Below are 18,072 nucleotides of genomic sequence, written 5' to 3' on the forward strand. Positions count from 1 at the left end.
CAATGCAGGAACAGCTCTGGAGCTAATTTCCACAGACAAGTCTCTCTGTTAGAAAGAAACCAAACACTTGGGTGTAGCTTCTCCCGGTTCAAAGAATTTTAAATTTTATTTTAAACAACAACAAAGACACTTGGGTGAACCACTTCTTCTCGTGTATGTAGTTAGGACTTGAGTATTTGCAGTGAACAGAAAGGCCAAATGAACCTGGATTAATCAACAAAAGGGATGTAAGGGCTCACTTAACTGAGAGTAGCTAACATACCTAGAGCATCTGCTAAGTGCCAGACACTATTAGAAGTGCTTAACACTTATTCATGGATTTCATCCTCACCACTCCATGGGGAACCTCCTATCCTTGTCTCTATTTTGCAGGTTGAAATTATGAGACACAGAGTGTCCAAGTTCACGTGGCTAAGTTATACAGCCAAGATCTGAACTCAAGTAGTTTTACTCGAAAGTCCATTCTTCAGTCACTTTGCTAGACTGTCTTCTTTCACTGAAAAGTCTGGCAGTGGGATCAGCTGCTTAAATGTCCACATTTAGGGACCAAAAAATGTCACAGGATTGGGCCATCTCTCTCCATCCTCTGACCCTGTTTTCATAAGGATTGGTTTCATCCTTTACCTCCAAGATATATCTCCAGCAGATGTGGAATTTTCTCTTTTATTCTTACTGCTTACAAACCAATAGTGAGATACTAATTTTGTCTCTCCCTGATGACTCCACAGTCATTCTAGAAACATGTCATATTGACTTTATGTGGGTCACCTGCCCATCAGTTGCTGTTGCCCATCGGTTGCTATTCAGTTGCTGTTGCCAGAGAAATGGAATATTCTGAATGTCAGTTCTAAAAGCTCATTTGTTGTGCTGCTGGTAGAAGAAAGTAGAAAAAAGTTTAGATTAAATATAGAAATATATCTGAGAGGAACGCGGCTGTTTTTCAAAACACATCAATCCTTGCAGTTGGACCTGTGTCTCCTCAAGTTCTGCATCAGATTGAAAATATTAAAAAATATATAATAAAAAGTAATACAAATTAAATAAATGGTACAACTATTTGCATAGCCTTTACATCGTATTAGGTATTGTAAGTAATCCAGAGATAATTTAAAGTGTACAGGAGGATGTGCATACATTACATGTAAATCTTATACCACTTTATATAAGGAATTTCAACTTCTGTGGATTTTGGTATCTGAGGACAGTCATGGAACCAATCCCCCTGCAGATACCTAGAGAGAGCTGTAATTACCAGGAGAAATGTAAATAGACATTCAATGGATAGAAGCACACATGAAATTAATGGGCAGGATTCATTTTTTGGCCTCTCCAGTTGGGGTTCTCTCTACAAAAGTGTTATCAAACTCGAGTATGTCATATTGAGCCTGAGTAGAGGTGAGGAATATAAAGTCCTTTGGATATGGACTTCTCCCTCTGGGATCGAGTTTACTGTGATAAAGGGTAAAGAGGAGAGGGAATCTTGTGCCTACAGGTCTAGAGCAGAGTCAGAGCTGAAATGCTGCTTGATTGAGAACATGGGCATATATGACAATGAGAAATTTAGGTTAGTAGTTAGGTAGAATTTCCCCGCACTGGAATTGTTAACAGGAAGATTGCCAGATCTCCTAAAGCTTTTCAAAAACAGAGTATGGTACATCTGAAAGATTAGAGTACTAAGCAATGCCAAAAACAAGAATTGTTCTACGTTGTTCTTCTACCTTTGTGGTTATATGCAATCTTTGTTTTTGTTTGTTTTGTTTTGGTTACTTAGCTTTAATTTTTGGTTTTTGGAAGTTGTTTTATGTCTACTGTCTTGGGCAAAGGGTAAAATGCAGCCAAGAACATATTAACAGACATCCCCTAAAGAAGAAAGCAGGCTTTGGTCTGAGTCAGCAAGCTTCGGACTGTGGTAGCTTCCATTGTTTTTCTCCAGAGTTACGAATGGAGGGAAAAGAATTTGAAACTCCCACCCCGGGGGCATTTGCTCACTGCCTCCATGCTACCTTTGCTTTAATTCTGTCTTCCAGGACCACCAGGGTCTGAAAACATCGTCAGTTATGCAGACTATCTTTTGCCCTTTTTCACTGGAGGATTCCTGCAGAACCTCTCAGTTTAGGTTTTGATAAGCAGCTAAGTCTTTGAACACATTAACATGAGGATTAGTACTTTGGGTTTCTCTGGTGAATATTTTCTTAGGGCTGAGGGTAGAGGAGACTGGCTGGGGGTTGCTGAACCTTAGGGCAGTGCTTTTCAAACTTTAATATGCATGGTAATTATTTAGCAATCTTATTTTTTTTTTTTTTTTTTTTTTTTTTTTTTTTTTTTTTTTTTTTTTGAGACGGAGTCTCGCTCTGTCGCCCAGGCTGGAGTGCAATGGCCGGATCTCAGCTCACTGCAAGCTCCGCCTCCCGGGTTTACGCCATTCTCCTGCCTCAGCCTCCCAAGTAGCTGGGACTACAGGCGCCCGCCAACTCGCCCGGCTAGTTTTTTGTATTTTTTAGTAGAGACGGGGTTTCGCTGTGTTAGCTAGGTTGGTCTCGATCTCCTGACCTCGCGATCCACCCGTCTCGGCCTCCCAAAGTGCTGGGATTACAGGCTTGAGCCACCGCGCCCGGCCAGCAATCTTATTAAAATGCAGATTTTGATTCACCAGGTGAGGCCCAAGGTTCTATGTGTTTAACAAGCTTACAGGTGATGTCCTTGCTGCTGGTCCATCAGCCATGCTGAGAGATGCAGGGTTTGTCTATTTTCTCTCTGTCCCTCCAGCTTTTCCTCATATCTGCCGCATATATGCCTTCTGAGCAAGTATTGTATTTGTGCTTGGCAAAAATATCAGGATGCTTGATTCTCCAAATCATACATATTTAAGAAAGTATTTTTCAAATTATGTAATGAGGCATTTAAAACTGATCTATCAAACATCCCTCCATCCTATTTCTTAATGACCTTATTGCCTAACCCCACAAGTGACAAAGGAAATATATGATTAATGCTTAACTAATTATTATTTCTCATATATGCAAAACGAAGCTACCTTCTATTAAAGTGCTCATTCTGGTATTCCTTATTTGACGCCACACTCTTTGGATGCCTGCCAGGTGAACATATAAAACTCTTCTTCCCTCTTCACAACCTTGTGTCTTTTCACAGGACATGCATGTTATCAGCACCGATGAGAATCAGGTGTTCGCAGCGGTCCAAGAATGGAACCAGAATGACACGTACAACCTCTACATCTCAGACACACGTGGTGTCTACTTTACCCTGGCCTTGGAGAATGTCCAGAGCAGCAGAGGCCCGGAGGGCAACGTCATGATCGACCTCTATGAGGTATGTCACGAGGCATATGTGGTCCTAAGTCATAGCAATGCCCAGCTGGCTGATGGAAGCCCCACATGGACTCTTTTCCTGGTCATTTTAATACAGTTCCTTATGTGGCCTCATTTCTCTTGGGAAATGGAGAGATTTGCAGAACATTTTTATTAGTTAATTTACAATCCACAGAACATCTCTGGGAGGGATTCTGGGAGAGATTCTTTTTTGACAAACTCCACAGAACATGAAGGCTTAGCGGACTTGCAGAATGTCTGGGGAGGCAGCCAATTACAGGGTTTGATGAGAGTGGCCTGCATGCGATGTTTGGACATAGTTTTGAAAGGCAGACAGGGCCGTGAGTAAAGGGATGGTGGATGACACTCCCTTGTCTCTCAGAAGAAAGAATGAAGGGGATCAGGTCTCCTGCATCCAGTCAGAAGACGCTTCATTTGGACTTGAAGACCTTTCTGGTTAAAAAAGCTCCCTTGGCTAATGGCGTTTTTCTCACAGGGCCAGAGAGTGAGATAAGATTAACAGGTGTTTGTCTCCTAAATCCAGAAAAATAAAATAAACAGCTACTACAACAAAAACAGAGATTAGCAGACTCTTTGTTTCTCAAGATGGCTAAGATTCAAAAGAAAATCATGTATGTTGGATTAGTTAGCTTTCATGATAAATACCAATGCTTTAATTGCCATTGAAGGCACAGTTAGCTAGAAAGAAAACTGCTGCCTTGGGATGGATTTTAGCCATTCATCAGTCTTATCATGCGCTGTGAAAGATTTATAATAGGTTATAATAAGCCATTTGAAAACATTCAGAATTTGGGAAGTGCTACAATATACCTATATTCTATCTGAAAAAAAATCTAAAATGGATTCAGATATGTACAGTCTTATAATGACACTATCATTTAGTCAAGAATAAGCACAGTGAGACAAGAGGTTGATTGTCTAAGAAGTAAGCGTATATCTAGTATGAAAGAAACTAACTTCACTTAAGAAATTTTAACCTGTCATTGTAAACCCTTTCAATGTGTTCTATCTTCCTCCTCCTTCAGAGGTTCTTAGTGATTTTTTTCTAGTATCTAAACTTCTGTGTATGTATAAAAGCATATTAGTAAACTGTATGCCAAAGTTAGAGTCCAGGTATTTGTAATAGAAATTGTGGCAGACTAGCATACGGTCTAGTTTATATGTATATGTTTAGAAAATTCTACTGCAAACTTTTTCATACTTTCACAAGTTTTTCCACTTTTTCTTCTGCCCATGTTTCAGATAAATACTGTATCATGCATGACAACCTCAAACTGTATTCTAGAAGAAATTTACATATTGTGATGATTTAGTTTCAACTTCATGTTGAATAAAATTTAATTTAGAGTACAGATTTTGGATTTAGGTTGCCTAAGCTTAAATCCTAGCAATGCCACTTGTATGTATTCTTGAGACAAATCCGGTAACTTCTGAGCCACAGTTTCCTTGCTTAAAATATGGAGATAAACATGATACCTAGTAGATGTGATTTTTCTGAGGATTAAATGAATTAATCCTTTCAAAGCACGGAGCACAGTGCTTAAAATACAATAATGCTCAACAAATTATAGATAGCATCATTAATATTATGTTCCAGTGTGTTCAAGCACCACTGCAGTGTTCTACTGTCATAGCTTTAACATCTACCCACATTGTTTAAATGCCCAAAACATTTTTATTATTTCAGATTCCTGCATCTTCCCTTATTGCAATTAGTGCAGCCATATGACATTCTTCATACCAAGTAGTTGTCTTTATTTTTTTTTTTTTCCTTTTGATATGGAGTCTTGCCCTGTCACCCAGGCTGGAGTACAGTGACACGATCTCGGCTCACTGCACCCTCTGCCTCCTGGGTTCAAGCTATTCTCCTCCCTCAGCCTCCTGAGTAGCTGGGACTCCCGCCACCATGCCCAGCTAATTTTTGTATTTTTAGTAGAGACAGGGTTTCACCATATTGGCCAGGCTGGTCTCAAACTCCTGACCTTGTGATCCGCCTGCCTTGGCCTCCCAAAGTGCTGAGATTACAATAGTTGTCTTCTTATAAACAAGTGTAAATTACCACATTTCTTTTTCATTGGTAAATAGACTATAAACAATAGACTATAAACATTTTAACTTGAAGTGTGTTTTGTTGAAATGTCATGCATTTTCTTGCCTTGACTCAACACTAAGCATGCTCTGAGCATTCACTGGCATGAAGTCAAAGCAACTGCCCAAGCTTAATCACCCAGTTTTCTTTCCTGGCCCTCATTCTATCCTTGGTCTCCCAAAAACATGTTCTGACTTTCAGGTTCCATCTTCCCCTTCCTGATTATCCTCTTCCCTCTTTTTGAGTCAACATGGAATTGATTCTCTGGATAAATTTTGTTTCCTGCCAGAAATGAAAACCATTTTAATTGGTCCCTTGATGACGAAAAAATGACAAGTTTAGACAGGAATGACTTTGCAATGTCTTGTTATTTGCAGCTCTTTTCATGACTAGTTTTCTGAATTCAAACATCAGTAACAGGTATGGAATGAAAAGAGGAAACAAAGCGACCTCTGGACATGCCAAACATTGCTTTGTTAATCTTGTGCTTCCCCTTTGTGCCTCTCTTGCAGTTGACTATCTGTAGGGAAACTGCGGGCTCTTATTATCATCATTTTGAGCAGTGGTATGACTGTATTGTGTAAAGATGCTCTGCATCCTGGGGCTGGGAGAGAGGAGTCTTTGTTTTATTAGCCTGACAGTTCACAGCAATTTGAATTGAAATTGATGTGATCAGAACGGCAGTGCCGTATCTGCTGATTACCTAGATAGAAAGAATATTGGCTGACACGGAGCCTGGCACAAATGTTCCCTTAAATCTGATTGTTCTGGCTAGCAGGAAGCTGAAAGCCATCCAGCATGAATTTCCCAGTAGAATTGTAATGAATGGTGAGAGCTTAGAGATAAATGAGAAGTAAGAAAATCCATAAATGAATTACTAAGGAGCGAAGATGAGCAACACATGAGGTGGGGGTTACAGAGATAGCATACATGGAGTGCATGTCTGCTCACATTTGGGGTGACTGAGGAGGATGGCCTTTGTTCTTTGTTTGCGTCTGCATGCCAATTATGTGCTGTTCCTGCATTTGTGAGCTCTTCAGGCTATTTTAGCAGAGGTGAACTGTATAATGTATAAACATGTAGATGGGTCTGTGCGTCACGCATGTGCACTGCCGATGGGTCTTTGTAAAAAATGCAGAAGGGAGCACTGTGCTCATTAAAATGAAGCATTTTGTTTGCACACACGTTGGAACCTGGATACAGATTCTGTGTTCGCTACCCTAGAACTATGGAATGAGTATATGGAATGAGAGAGAGAAATGCTAGAGACAAAGTGTTGGGGGTACAGCCTTATAGGGTTTAGTTATTGAAATACCAGAATTTTCCATCAGTGTGAATTGGACTCCATTCAAGAGAGCCAAGAAATAAGAGACAAGAAAGTTGGCCTCAGAGCAAAAATACTAGAAATGGATTTTGTTGATATTAATAATGTCTAATATTTTGGGCCACTTTGTGCCAGGCATGGTGTAAAGAACCTTCCATAACAATCTCATTCAATGCATACATTCACTTTATGATGTAGGAACTGTTGTCACTTTCACTTCAAATATAAGTAAATGGAGGCAGAGAGAATACAGCAACTTTTGCAAGACCCCAAAGATGGTAAGTGGCAGAGTTAGGACCTAAACCCTAGAGTATGCAAACTCTCAACTATAGACTGTCATGTTTTCCCTGAAGGATCCGCATCTGGGCTCGTATTTGGTTGTGAAGGAGTGATAGCATTAAGACTGAAGAACATAGAAGGGCAGGGTAAATAGAGTTAGACTTTGCATACCAGTGGAAAACAGAAGACTGGAAGAAGAAAATGATAAAAGTCAATGTAAAGAGAATCAGAAGTTTGATTGCCTGAGACCTATCTATGCAGCGCCTTTAGTACCAAGTGCTGAGTTACAGCTAAGTTCAGGCCATATTGACACATGGCTCTCAGTCTTGTCGGGTGGATGTATTTGTGTAAGAAAAGCCTGGAAACAAGTGTCCTAAAACTCCATCACACCTGAATAGAATGAATGTTCCAGTGGCATCGTGTGGGTTGGGGAACAGAAGACTGCATGTCTGATGGTGGCCAGAGCAAAAGAAATGTGCTGAGTGTATCTGAGAAGAGTAATGCCTGATGTATTTGTGTAGTGTGGATGATGTGAGGGAGCCTGACAGGTTTGCATGACACCTTCACTCCTTTGGGAAGGGAATATTAATTAATGATGATGAAGAGCACTTTGGCTTAATAGACAATGACAGTTCACCCCAGCTGAGTGCAAAGGGTTGTGTTGGGAGTGAAGCCACTTGGCTGACAAATTCAGAATACACAAGAATGTGTGCATACATGAGTGGGCCCTGGTGGGTGTCATGAAGGACAGCCAGTGACCAGGGCATGTTCTGTTACACACAGTGTCTTCTGTACATCATGAGTATCCTCTCTTTAAAAGAGAAAACTCAACGGTTATGATAATATAGCGTACACCTTGATTTCTTGGAGAAAGACTGCCTCTTACAATCTAGGTTAGGAGGTAGGGAAGAAAAATGCTCTCCTATTGAAGATACATTTATTACAGGATGTTGAATGTACTATTGGCCAGGTACAGTGGCTCACACCTGTAATCCCAGCACTTTAGGAGGCAGAGGCAGAAGGATCACCGGAGGCTAAGAGTTTGAGACCAGCCTGGTCAACATGGCAGAAACCCTGTCTCTACTAAAAATACGGAAAATAGCTGAGTGTGGTGAAGTCCCAGCTACTTGGGAGGCTGAGGCAGGAGAATCACTTGAACCCTTGAGGTGGAGGTTCCAGTGAGCCGAGATGGTGCCAGCCTGGGCAACAGAGCGAGACTCCTCCTCAAAAAAAAAAAAAAAAATAATAATAATAATAATAAAATAAAAGAATGTACTATTATTTCAGGCTACTGTCTCTTGAGGAGGAGAGTGCTGTTTGAGGAGGAGAGTGCTCTTTGGTTGGGGCAACAGAGAAGGAAAGAACATTTAGGTTTTTCTTGGCCAGTGGTTTCCCTGATTGTGAAGGCACCCCTGGCCTCATGTTTCTCCTTCCTGCTATCCTCTCTTGAGAAGAGAAAAATATCCCATCCACAAAGCCCAAAGAAATTGTGGCCATGAATATGTTCTCTTTCTTGCCACAGTTGTTGTTTCATCTTTTTAATTTTTTTTTTCAAATTTTGGCTCTTAGGATTTGTAATTTAAATCTGAGACTGAGAGGGTGGTAGTATTCATCTTTTAGTCAGCATTCAAGGCAGAAATAAACAAAAACACTTGCACAGGAGTCTTCCCAACTTAGCCTCTGCATGGAGCTTACAAAGGCTTCTCTTACACAAATACATGAGTTCCTTTGAATTAATTTGTGATAGAGTATAAGGAGTACTAGAGATATTTATGGGAAGATTCCTGATTCCCACAAAAACAGGACAGAACCATCCAGAAAGTAAACCTAAAAAACAAGGGAGATACCTGTGTTTTTTTCTTTAAGTCACCAAAGAAATTCCCAGCACCTAGCACATTCTAACTCTCAAAAAATGTAGTTGTTGAGATATTCTACGTATTGTATCTGCAAGTGCCTAGAAGATCGTATGATACATAGTAGATGCTCAGAAAATATTTACTGAACGACTAGAGTAAATGTACTAATGACTGAATAAAATACAATTTATTTGAGTAGAACATTCTGATGTGGTATTTCTCTCAGGCCACTCTAGGATAAAAGGAGAAGTTCGAAGAGACAGTACAGCCACAGGCCTAAGGGTGTAGATAGACTCTGTAGTTAGACAGACTGACTCGGAGTCCAGATCTAAGATTCTCCAGGGGGATGACCTTAGGCAAGTGATTAGCCACATCTGAACTTTAGTTTTCTCATCTGTAAATGAGGATAATATGAACTCTAATGCATGCAGATATTCACAAGTTCCTGTTTGCAAAACCTTTGATGTACAGGTTGAGGATACTTTATCTGAAATGCTTGGGACCCATAGGGTTTCAGATTTTAGATATTTTTGGATTTTGGAATATTCGCATATATATAATGAGATATATCGGAACTGGGACCCAAGTATACACACAGGATTAATTTATGTTTCATACACGCCTTATCACATGGCCTGAAGTTAATTTTAAATAATATGTTTAATTATTTTGTGCATGAAACAGTTTTTTGTATTCTAGAAATTTATTTTTTATTTTTTATTGGTACATAATAGACATACATTTTCAGGGCATATATAATAATGTAATTTATATAATTAGTAAATAACATATTAGTGTACTTGAGATTATTCATCACCTTAAATATTTTTCTTTTCTTTAGAGTTTTGATTGTGTTTTGCCTGTGACCATCACATGTGATTAGATGTAGAATGTTTCACTTATGGCATCATGTCAGTGCTAAAACATTCTAAGTTTTGGAGCATTTTGGATTTTTAGATTAGGGATGGTCAACCTCTGGTACCTGAAATTTAATAATCAATAAATTTGGGTTGCCATTATTGTGATATCTTTCCTCCAAAACAGCTTTATTAAAATATAATTCACATATCATACAATTTATCCACTTAAAATGTAAAATCCAATGGTTTCTAGTATGTTCACAGAGCTGTGCGGACACCACCGCAATTTTAGGCCATTTTCATCGTCCAGTACAGAAGCTCCACAACCATTAGTAGTCACTCCCCGTTTCTCCTCCTCGCATCTTCTCCCCAGTCGTGGTTACCAGAGGCTTGGGTGTTGTATCTTCTAATGCAGAATTCTTACTGCCTATTTCAGTAGGAACAAAGACAGGGGCTGGCACGGTGACTCATACCTGTAATCCCAGCACTTTGGGAGGCCGAGGCAGGTGGCTTGCTTGAGCCCAGGAGTTTGAGACCAGCCTGGGCAATATGATAAAACCCTGTCTCTACCAAAAACAAAACAAAACAAACAAACAAACAAACAAAACCCCCAAAATTAACTGGGCATGGTGGCGTGCAGCTATTGTCCCAGCTACTTGGAAGGCTGAGGTGGGAGGATCGCTTGAACCCAGGAGGTCGTGGCTGCAGTGAGCTGTGGTCACACCACTGCTCTCCAGGTTAGGTGCCAGGGAGAGACCCTGTTTCAAACAAACAAACAAAAAAAAGCAGGGTTCTTTGTATAAAGTTACTTTACTATTATTAATTTTAAAGAGTAGCTTGGTGGAGTGAATGACAATCTGAAGGTTGTATTAGAGTGGGAGACCATAATGTGAGAGGTCATGGGGATGACAAAATTGGAATTAATATATGATAAAGAGTATAAGGAGTACTAGAGATGTTTATGGGAAGATTGAGTCCCATAGGAAGATCCCACAGTTGTTGACAGCCAAGATACAGGTACCATCTGTATGAGAGACAAATTAAAGAACAGAGAAGAAGTGTCAGGATAATCAGGATGAAAAGAGATTCTGGTTTCTGGAAAAGGTTTATGAGCTGAATCTTGAGGGATGAATAGCTAGAGGCACATCAGGAGGCTGTCTGAGGGAGTTGGGGGTAACCTTTGTGAACAAAGAGAGTCAGATAAGAGAAGGGAAGAAAGTGTTCTGAGACCATCAAGTTGGCAACAGGAAATGCACCAATGTACTTTGTGTTAGACGTAAGGTTTGAGCTGTAACACTTCTCATTTAAAGTCTAATTAAAATGATATCTTGACTTATATTAAATAATAAGAAATAACTATTACTTTTGCGATATCTGGTAGCACATTTGTCTATATGAGAAGCAAAGACTAAAGTAGCTTTCCAGCACACTCAGAATTCTTAAAGATCTTTATACAGAATTCAGAAGGACAGTAAAGGCAACAATTCTTCTCCCAAAGGAGGAAAGACTTCCAACAGTGGGATGTACCATTCCCATGGGAGTTTTGTCCTCAGAAATCCTGTGTCTATGGGAAGACATGGCTTCTGTAGGAAATACTACTTTGCCCCACCCTACCACATCCCTCAGCTCCACTCTGTTCCATGAATATGCATGCAGTGTGGATACAGAGAGGTTATCTAGAAACATAAACATGCCCCCTCATCCTCAGTGGAACCTCAGACCTTACACTCACACAGAGAGAGACATACACTACATGCATAGGCAGGTACACACGTGTACACCCACGCACATTCCACATTTGGGGCACTCATGCTTGGTATTAGTCCCCTTGATATCCGAAGTCCTACAGTGAGAGGGTAGAGGTTCCAGGAAACATAGGATAAGACTTAGAATAGAGCACTGGAAGAAAGTGGCTCGTGCATGCCTAGGGGTTTCCGTGAGACACACAGAAAGATGGATTTCTCAAGCTCAGAGTGAAAGGAACAGTGAATAGCACAAAAACCTAAGACTAGGGCTGACTACCTTTGCAGAGCAGGCCAAAGCACCAAAAGAAAACAACAAAACAAAAAACCCTACCTTAAATGGATAAAGTGCCTTGGCTGCAGGAGGAAAATAAGCAATAAGCAGACCCTCTCCAGCTCTATCCTGTGTTGCTACACATTCCCTTTACTTTGCCAAGTTTTTATTCCTCAAGATAAACCTGAAGGCCAAGCTGCCAGAGATGAATTACAAAGCACAGCTCTTTGCTCAAGTGGCATTTGATAATGCCAAGCAGTTGGGGGCCAATAAAGTCGCCACTTCTGCAAATCAAATGAACCAGCTCCCAAACATGCATAACCCTGCGCTGGCACCCTTGCCAGAAGAGGGAGAGGGCAGGAAGGAAAATGGGCAATGAAACTACTGGAATAGGTAACATTTTTATTCCTTCTGCACTTACTGTCACCCTCTTCAGTGTTGAATGGCTAAGACAGGGTCATTTCTCATTCCTGAGAATGGTATAGAGGAAAGACCAGTATGACTTTGTGAAATTGTGATTTACGTAATTTAATTTTTTAAAGAACTGGCAGTATATTCATATTTAAGTATGTAACAGCTTCTTGAACATATGCAAAACCAATATGGAGTTCCCTGGTGGGCAGCCCTTGCGGAGCGGGTGCAGTGAATTACTAAATATTACTTGTAATTAACACACTGCTGTTGGGAGGTAGAGTGCTCCTGGAGTTAATGCCTTCCACATTTGTTGAGGTTAGACAATGCACAAGAAATTGTTCTGGCTGCTATTGATTGCCCAGAATGCACCGTGTTTCCTGAGTATAATAGTTCAAAGTATTCCTCTCCACAACTCATTTATACCATTTAGTTGTTTAACATACTTGTTGTTTCAAAAGAGTACATATGTGGCCCAACTGTAAATTATCCCAGATGCCAGATCAGCGGGTACACACTAATGAGGTCTGACTGTCAAAAGCAAAGGAAAAATGTGTGTCTTCTGTCGATTGAAACCCAACCTCTTAGAATTGACAGATTCAAGCTATATTTGAAGTCAGGCAGATTTGGGTGTGAATCTCAACTTTGCGTGATCTCAGTTTCTTCATCTGTAGAATTGGGGTAAAAGCTACAGGTGCAGGTTTGTAGTGAGTATTGGAGGTTTTATAAATAAAATACTGGACATAGTGCTTGGCGTTTGGCGAGGTCTGAAGAGGTGACAGCTATTGCCTCACTATTCTGCTTAAAAATTTTTCATATTGTAAAGGGCCCAAGTTGAGTAGGTTTAAATATGCTTGTTAGCCCTCTCACCTACTCCCTAGGTGTGTTCCAGAAAGCCACCAAGTCAAAGTGTCTATTTCCTCATCCTCAAAATGTAGCTAATGATAATTATTCCATGGTTATTCTGAGTATTAAATGAGGTAATGTACATGCAGCGTTGGAATGCATTACTCAACATGTTTCAGTCCTTTTCCTCACTGCCCTTCTGTTTTCCTGGGTTGTTACAATTGCAAGCAGGGTAAAATGTGCACAAATGTGTTTGATAAACTCCAAAACACAAGAAAAATATAGTGCACAATTATTTGCTTTTGCAAGATTTTGACAACTTACTAATGATTACTTCTTATCTAACATATAGAAGAGAGGAGACAATCATTTTCAGAGGCAAATAATTAATAGCATCTGTTTAGGCTGAGAACAACGGTATTATAAAAACAAAGTAGGGCATATTTGATGATTTAGGAAAACCACCATTTATTTAAATTTAAAAGCTGTCCTCTTATATTCAGTGCATTCTGGTGGCTTAACAGAGAGATCTTACACAGAAATAAAGCAACAGTAATTGGATCAGGAGCTTTAACTGACCCCTTTCAATTGCCCTAGCCTGCAGATAGCTTGATAATTGAGGTAGGCATTAAGAGCATAAGCTGTGAAGCCACAGAGTTGTGAGTTGATAAGCCTGAGTCTGATACTTACTGTGTGCCCTTGGGCAGTGTGACCTTAGGCAAGTCACTTTATTTGGATGAACCTGAGCTTTCTTTCTTCATCTGTGAAATAGAATAAACGATACCAAAGAGGACTGTTTTAAGGATTAAGTGAGATTAAGTATTGGAGACTGTGGGTGCTACGCTAGCATACAATAAAAGTAACCCCTATTTATTTATGATTACTTACCAAGCAACAGAGCTGAAGCCATGGGAATTTATCTCTTGGTAACTGCAGGCTCCTGTCAGCCTATGTTAGGGGTAAAAAGAAGCCGCTATCAAACTCTGATTGTGACCTCCATATGATAAGGATCACCAATCTGTTGTTGTTTGTCCAGTAGCCTGGGAAGTCATTATACCTTGAGTGTCACCTCCTTCCCTCATTGTCAGCCTTTCTTTCCTCCAAGATAAGTGCTCTCAGCTGACTTTGACAGCCTTCTTTTTTTTAAGTAAACAAATATATCGCTTCTCAAATTGATGTATTTTTCAGCCATGTCAATTTTTCCCAGGTAGCAGGGATAAAGGGAATGTTCTTGGCTAACAAGAAGATTGACAACCAAGTGAAGACTTTCATCACATACAACAAAGGCAGAGACTGGCGTTTGCTGCAGGCACCGGACACGGATCTAAGGGGGGACCCCGTGCACTGCTTGCTGGTGAGTCTTCATATTGAAGCAGAATGCCTCACACAGTAGAGGGACGAAAATGGATATTTAACAGAGGATGAGGATAGTTCTGGGACTTCTGCTCAGTTCATGAACAAAAGGGAGTGGGGAGGGGCGTGAAGGCAAAGGGTATAGAAAACTCACAGCACTGCCTAGTGTGATGTGCCAGAGAGATGGGAGAACATGGGCAGTTTCTTGTGCCCTTCCAGGATCCTTGGTTCCTGCCCAAGTTCTGATGAGGGCCTCAAATGGTAGTTTGAGGGAGAATATGACAGTTTCTATCACTGGCGAGGATACACCCTGAACAACCTACTTGCTCATGAGTAACCTGTTACAGAACTAATGATACATAAATTCAGCTATAGAGTTGATGAACTGAATGCAGAGTCATGTAGGTGTATTTTCCTGTGGACATGTTTAATCATATTTTCAGAGGAGTTTATGACTCAAAAAAGGTAAGAACCACTGATTTATACCCTTATTGGTATTCTTTACAATATGTTCTGTTCATTTGTGTCTTATTCTATAAAGCTTGAGTTGGCAAACTATAGCCTGTGGGAAAAATATGGCCCACCACTTGTTTTTCTAAATAGGGTTTTATTAGAACACAGTCATGCTTATTCATTCACGTATTGTCGATGGCTGCTTTCACTCTACAAAGACAGAATTGAGTAGTCATGAGAGAGACTGTTTGGTGAACAAAGGCCAATGTATTTATTTTCTGTATCATGAAAAAAGCCTGATATTTATTACCTGGCCCTTTACAAGGGTTTGCTGACCCCTACTTTAAAGTATGGCTTCCTTTTAGTTGCATTACATTTGGGCAGTGTATAGATTCATATGAATTTATTTATGTATTTGATATATGATGGCATCCAAAAGGAGGATCAAAGATGAATCTTGCTTTCAAGGAGTTTGCAGTCTACTTGGCTACTTGAATGTGACTAGATTAATAAATGGAAGACTGCAGAGTCACATCTCATTCCTCTTAGTATCTCTGATGCCTGCCCCAATTTTGACACACAGTAAGTACTGAGTGAATGCAGAAGGAGGTGAGGAAGAGACAGATTGCAAATTGCAAACATTATTAATACTATCAGTGTCTGTAAAACACTTCAGAAGTTGTGTCTAAATTTAGAAAAAGGAGAGCTGATGTGTAAGCCTAGAGGGAGGACCACTTCATCTGAGTAAGAAGGGCTTGTAGGGGACGGGGGTGTGTATGTATGAATTACACGTATATAGTTGTTCACACTCTTCATGCAGTTCTGACTTTGATGTTATCTGCACTCAGCTTGCTTCCTTCCATCCCGTAAAGTCTGGACAGTCACTTTGCAGGTTCATCTCTCACAGCTGTAGGCAGGTCACCCTCCTAGTTGAGAAGATGCCAGCAGCCATAGCTTGACCTTATTAGTTGCAGAGGATATCACAGTTGTCACTGTGCATCAGGGAAGCAGTCTAAAATTCAGCTTCCCACTCAGCTTCTATCCTTATTACTGGCAACTTACAGGGGAAAAGGCCAGTTGTTATAGTAATGGCAGTGACACAGTAAGTAAATGTAGCAACTATTATTGAATACCTACTCTATGCAAGGCACAGTTCAGTGGCATTTTAAAAAAACAGGGTCACCTTCCTAGTTCAGCTGTAGCAAGTTGGAGCATAGTGCTGCTTAACCAAAGATGCGTGGGATATGCCAGTTCCGTAAGCTGGTCTCTACTCCACAATTTGGAGATTAAATGCCTATGAGAGAGAATTAACCATGTCACCTAAATGGGCTTGCCTGGGGACTCTGGCATCATAAATGAACCATTAAAAATGGCTTTTAAGCACTTAGCAAGGTATTCCCTGCTTCACCCCCAACCCAGTGTCAGAAACTCTTGTTGTTGTACTTCCAAAATATAAATGTAGTATCAACTTACTTCCCTATCACCACTGGGACTGCCCCAATCCAAGCCACCATTGTTGCTCACCTGATCCACAGTGACAGGCTTCTAACTGGTCCTCCCACTTTTACTTGGCAATCCCTTCTCTAGACAGCAGCCAATGGGACCATTTTTTAAAAAATAAACTTTATTTTGAGGTAAAATACACATACCTGCAATTTTAAGAGTATAGTTCAACGAATTTTGACAGATGTATATACCTATATAACCATTACTACAATCAAGACAGAACATTTCCGTTGCCCTAAAAAATACCTTTGTGGGCCGGACGCGGTGGTTCACGCCTGTAATCCCAGCACTTTAGGAGGCCGAGACGGGTGGATCACGAGGTCAGGAGATCGAGACCATCCTGGCTAACATGGTGAAACCCCGTCTCTACTAAAAAAAATACAAAAAACTAGCCGGGTGAGGTGGCAGGAGCCTGTAGTCCCAGCTACTCGGGAGGCTGAGGCAGGAGAATGGCGTGAACCCGGGAGGCGGAGCTTGCAGTGAGCTGAGATCCGGCCACTGCACTCCAGCCTGGGCGACAGAGCCAGACTCTGTCTCAAAAAAAAAAAAAAAAAAAAACTTTGTGCCTCTTTGTAGTTAGAACCCGCACTCTCAGCCCAGCACAACTAATGATCCACTTTATTTTCCTGTATATTAGATTGCTGTTTTTTAAAATTGTGTGTAAATGGTATCAACTTGAACTTTTGAAAAATCAGATCATATCACTTCTTTCCTTAAACCTTCTAATGGCTTCTAATACATGTAGAATAAGTAAAAATACTTTATCATGACCAATGAGACTTCATGTAATCTGGCCCCTGTGTAGTTCTCCCTGGTCTCCAGCCTCTCCCCTCTCCCTTTCTTCCTTATGTGTAAGCCAAGGTGGAGGAGGGGGTTTTTCTTTCCATACCGTGAACTCACCATGTTCATGTATGTCTTAGGGTCTTTGCATATGTTATTATTTCTCTTAAAATGTCCTTCTCTTTGTCTGGCTTGTTCTTGGCATTCAGATCATTGCTTCATTATCTTAATTTTAGAGAACTTTCTTGAGCACCCCCTAAAGTTGTATTTGTCTTAACTCTTTTTTTTTTCTTCATGGTCCTTACTGTTATCTGAAATCAGCAGGTGTATTGCTTAATTTTTGTATCCATCTTATCTTCTGAAGTGTGGGCTTCATGAGCCTAGGGACGGTGCCTGTCTTTTTGACCATTCCAAAGAATCAGCTCCAGGGATCATACGTGCCACGTGGTAGGGGCTCACCATCAGGGGTGCCACGTCTGGGGCATGCACTCCATCGAAAGGTGTTGTGACAGTTTCACATTTGGATTTTAATGGAAGCCGTTCATTCCCTCTGAGAGTCCACTGGAGGATTTGTCACATTGTCTACCTTCTGAAGCTCATGTGCTCAAGTGGAACCCAAAGTTAACAAAAGCAGGAAGCTCATTAAGATGGAAGAAAGATGGATTATTGGGATACAGATGTATGGAGCTCAGGAGTCTTCCAGCCTTCCTTCTTTGTTAACCCTGTTGTTTAATGTAGTTTTAACCTGAGCTTCAGAAAGCAGGCTGCAGGTGAGAAAGGGAAAATGACAAAGGAAAGCAGGGAGGAGAGACCAAAATCACTTTACAAAAATCTGCCAAAGGCACTAAATAGAAAAGGAAATTTTTGAGCTACAGGAGACGAAGACTGTTAAAAACCTTCTTTAGGCTTGGGAGCTGGTGGCAAAGATGAGATAAAAAGTGATTTTAGA

The 18,072-nt window shown here is 40.5% G+C and overlaps 1 protein-coding gene across 3 annotated transcripts in view; it reads left to right on the forward strand.

The window, feature by feature from the left end:
• The window catches only part of SORCS1 (sortilin related VPS10 domain containing receptor 1), a 596,232-nt gene that overhangs the window by 468,953 nt on the left and 109,207 nt on the right, over positions 1–18,072 (forward strand). For all 3 annotated transcript variants that reach the window (XM_030941406.1, XM_030941405.1, XM_030941407.1), the window contains exons 9-10: positions 3,151–3,330; positions 14,239–14,385. In XM_030941406.1, the coding sequence (XP_030797266.1) occupies positions 3,151–3,330; positions 14,239–14,385 (327 nt within the window). The remainder of the gene's footprint in view (positions 1–3,150; positions 3,331–14,238; positions 14,386–18,072) is intronic.

This window comes from Rhinopithecus roxellana, chromosome 11 (genome assembly GCF_007565055.1).
Source record: "Rhinopithecus roxellana isolate Shanxi Qingling chromosome 11, ASM756505v1, whole genome shotgun sequence".
In the NCBI taxonomy this organism is placed as follows: domain Eukaryota; kingdom Metazoa; phylum Chordata; class Mammalia; order Primates; family Cercopithecidae; genus Rhinopithecus; species Rhinopithecus roxellana.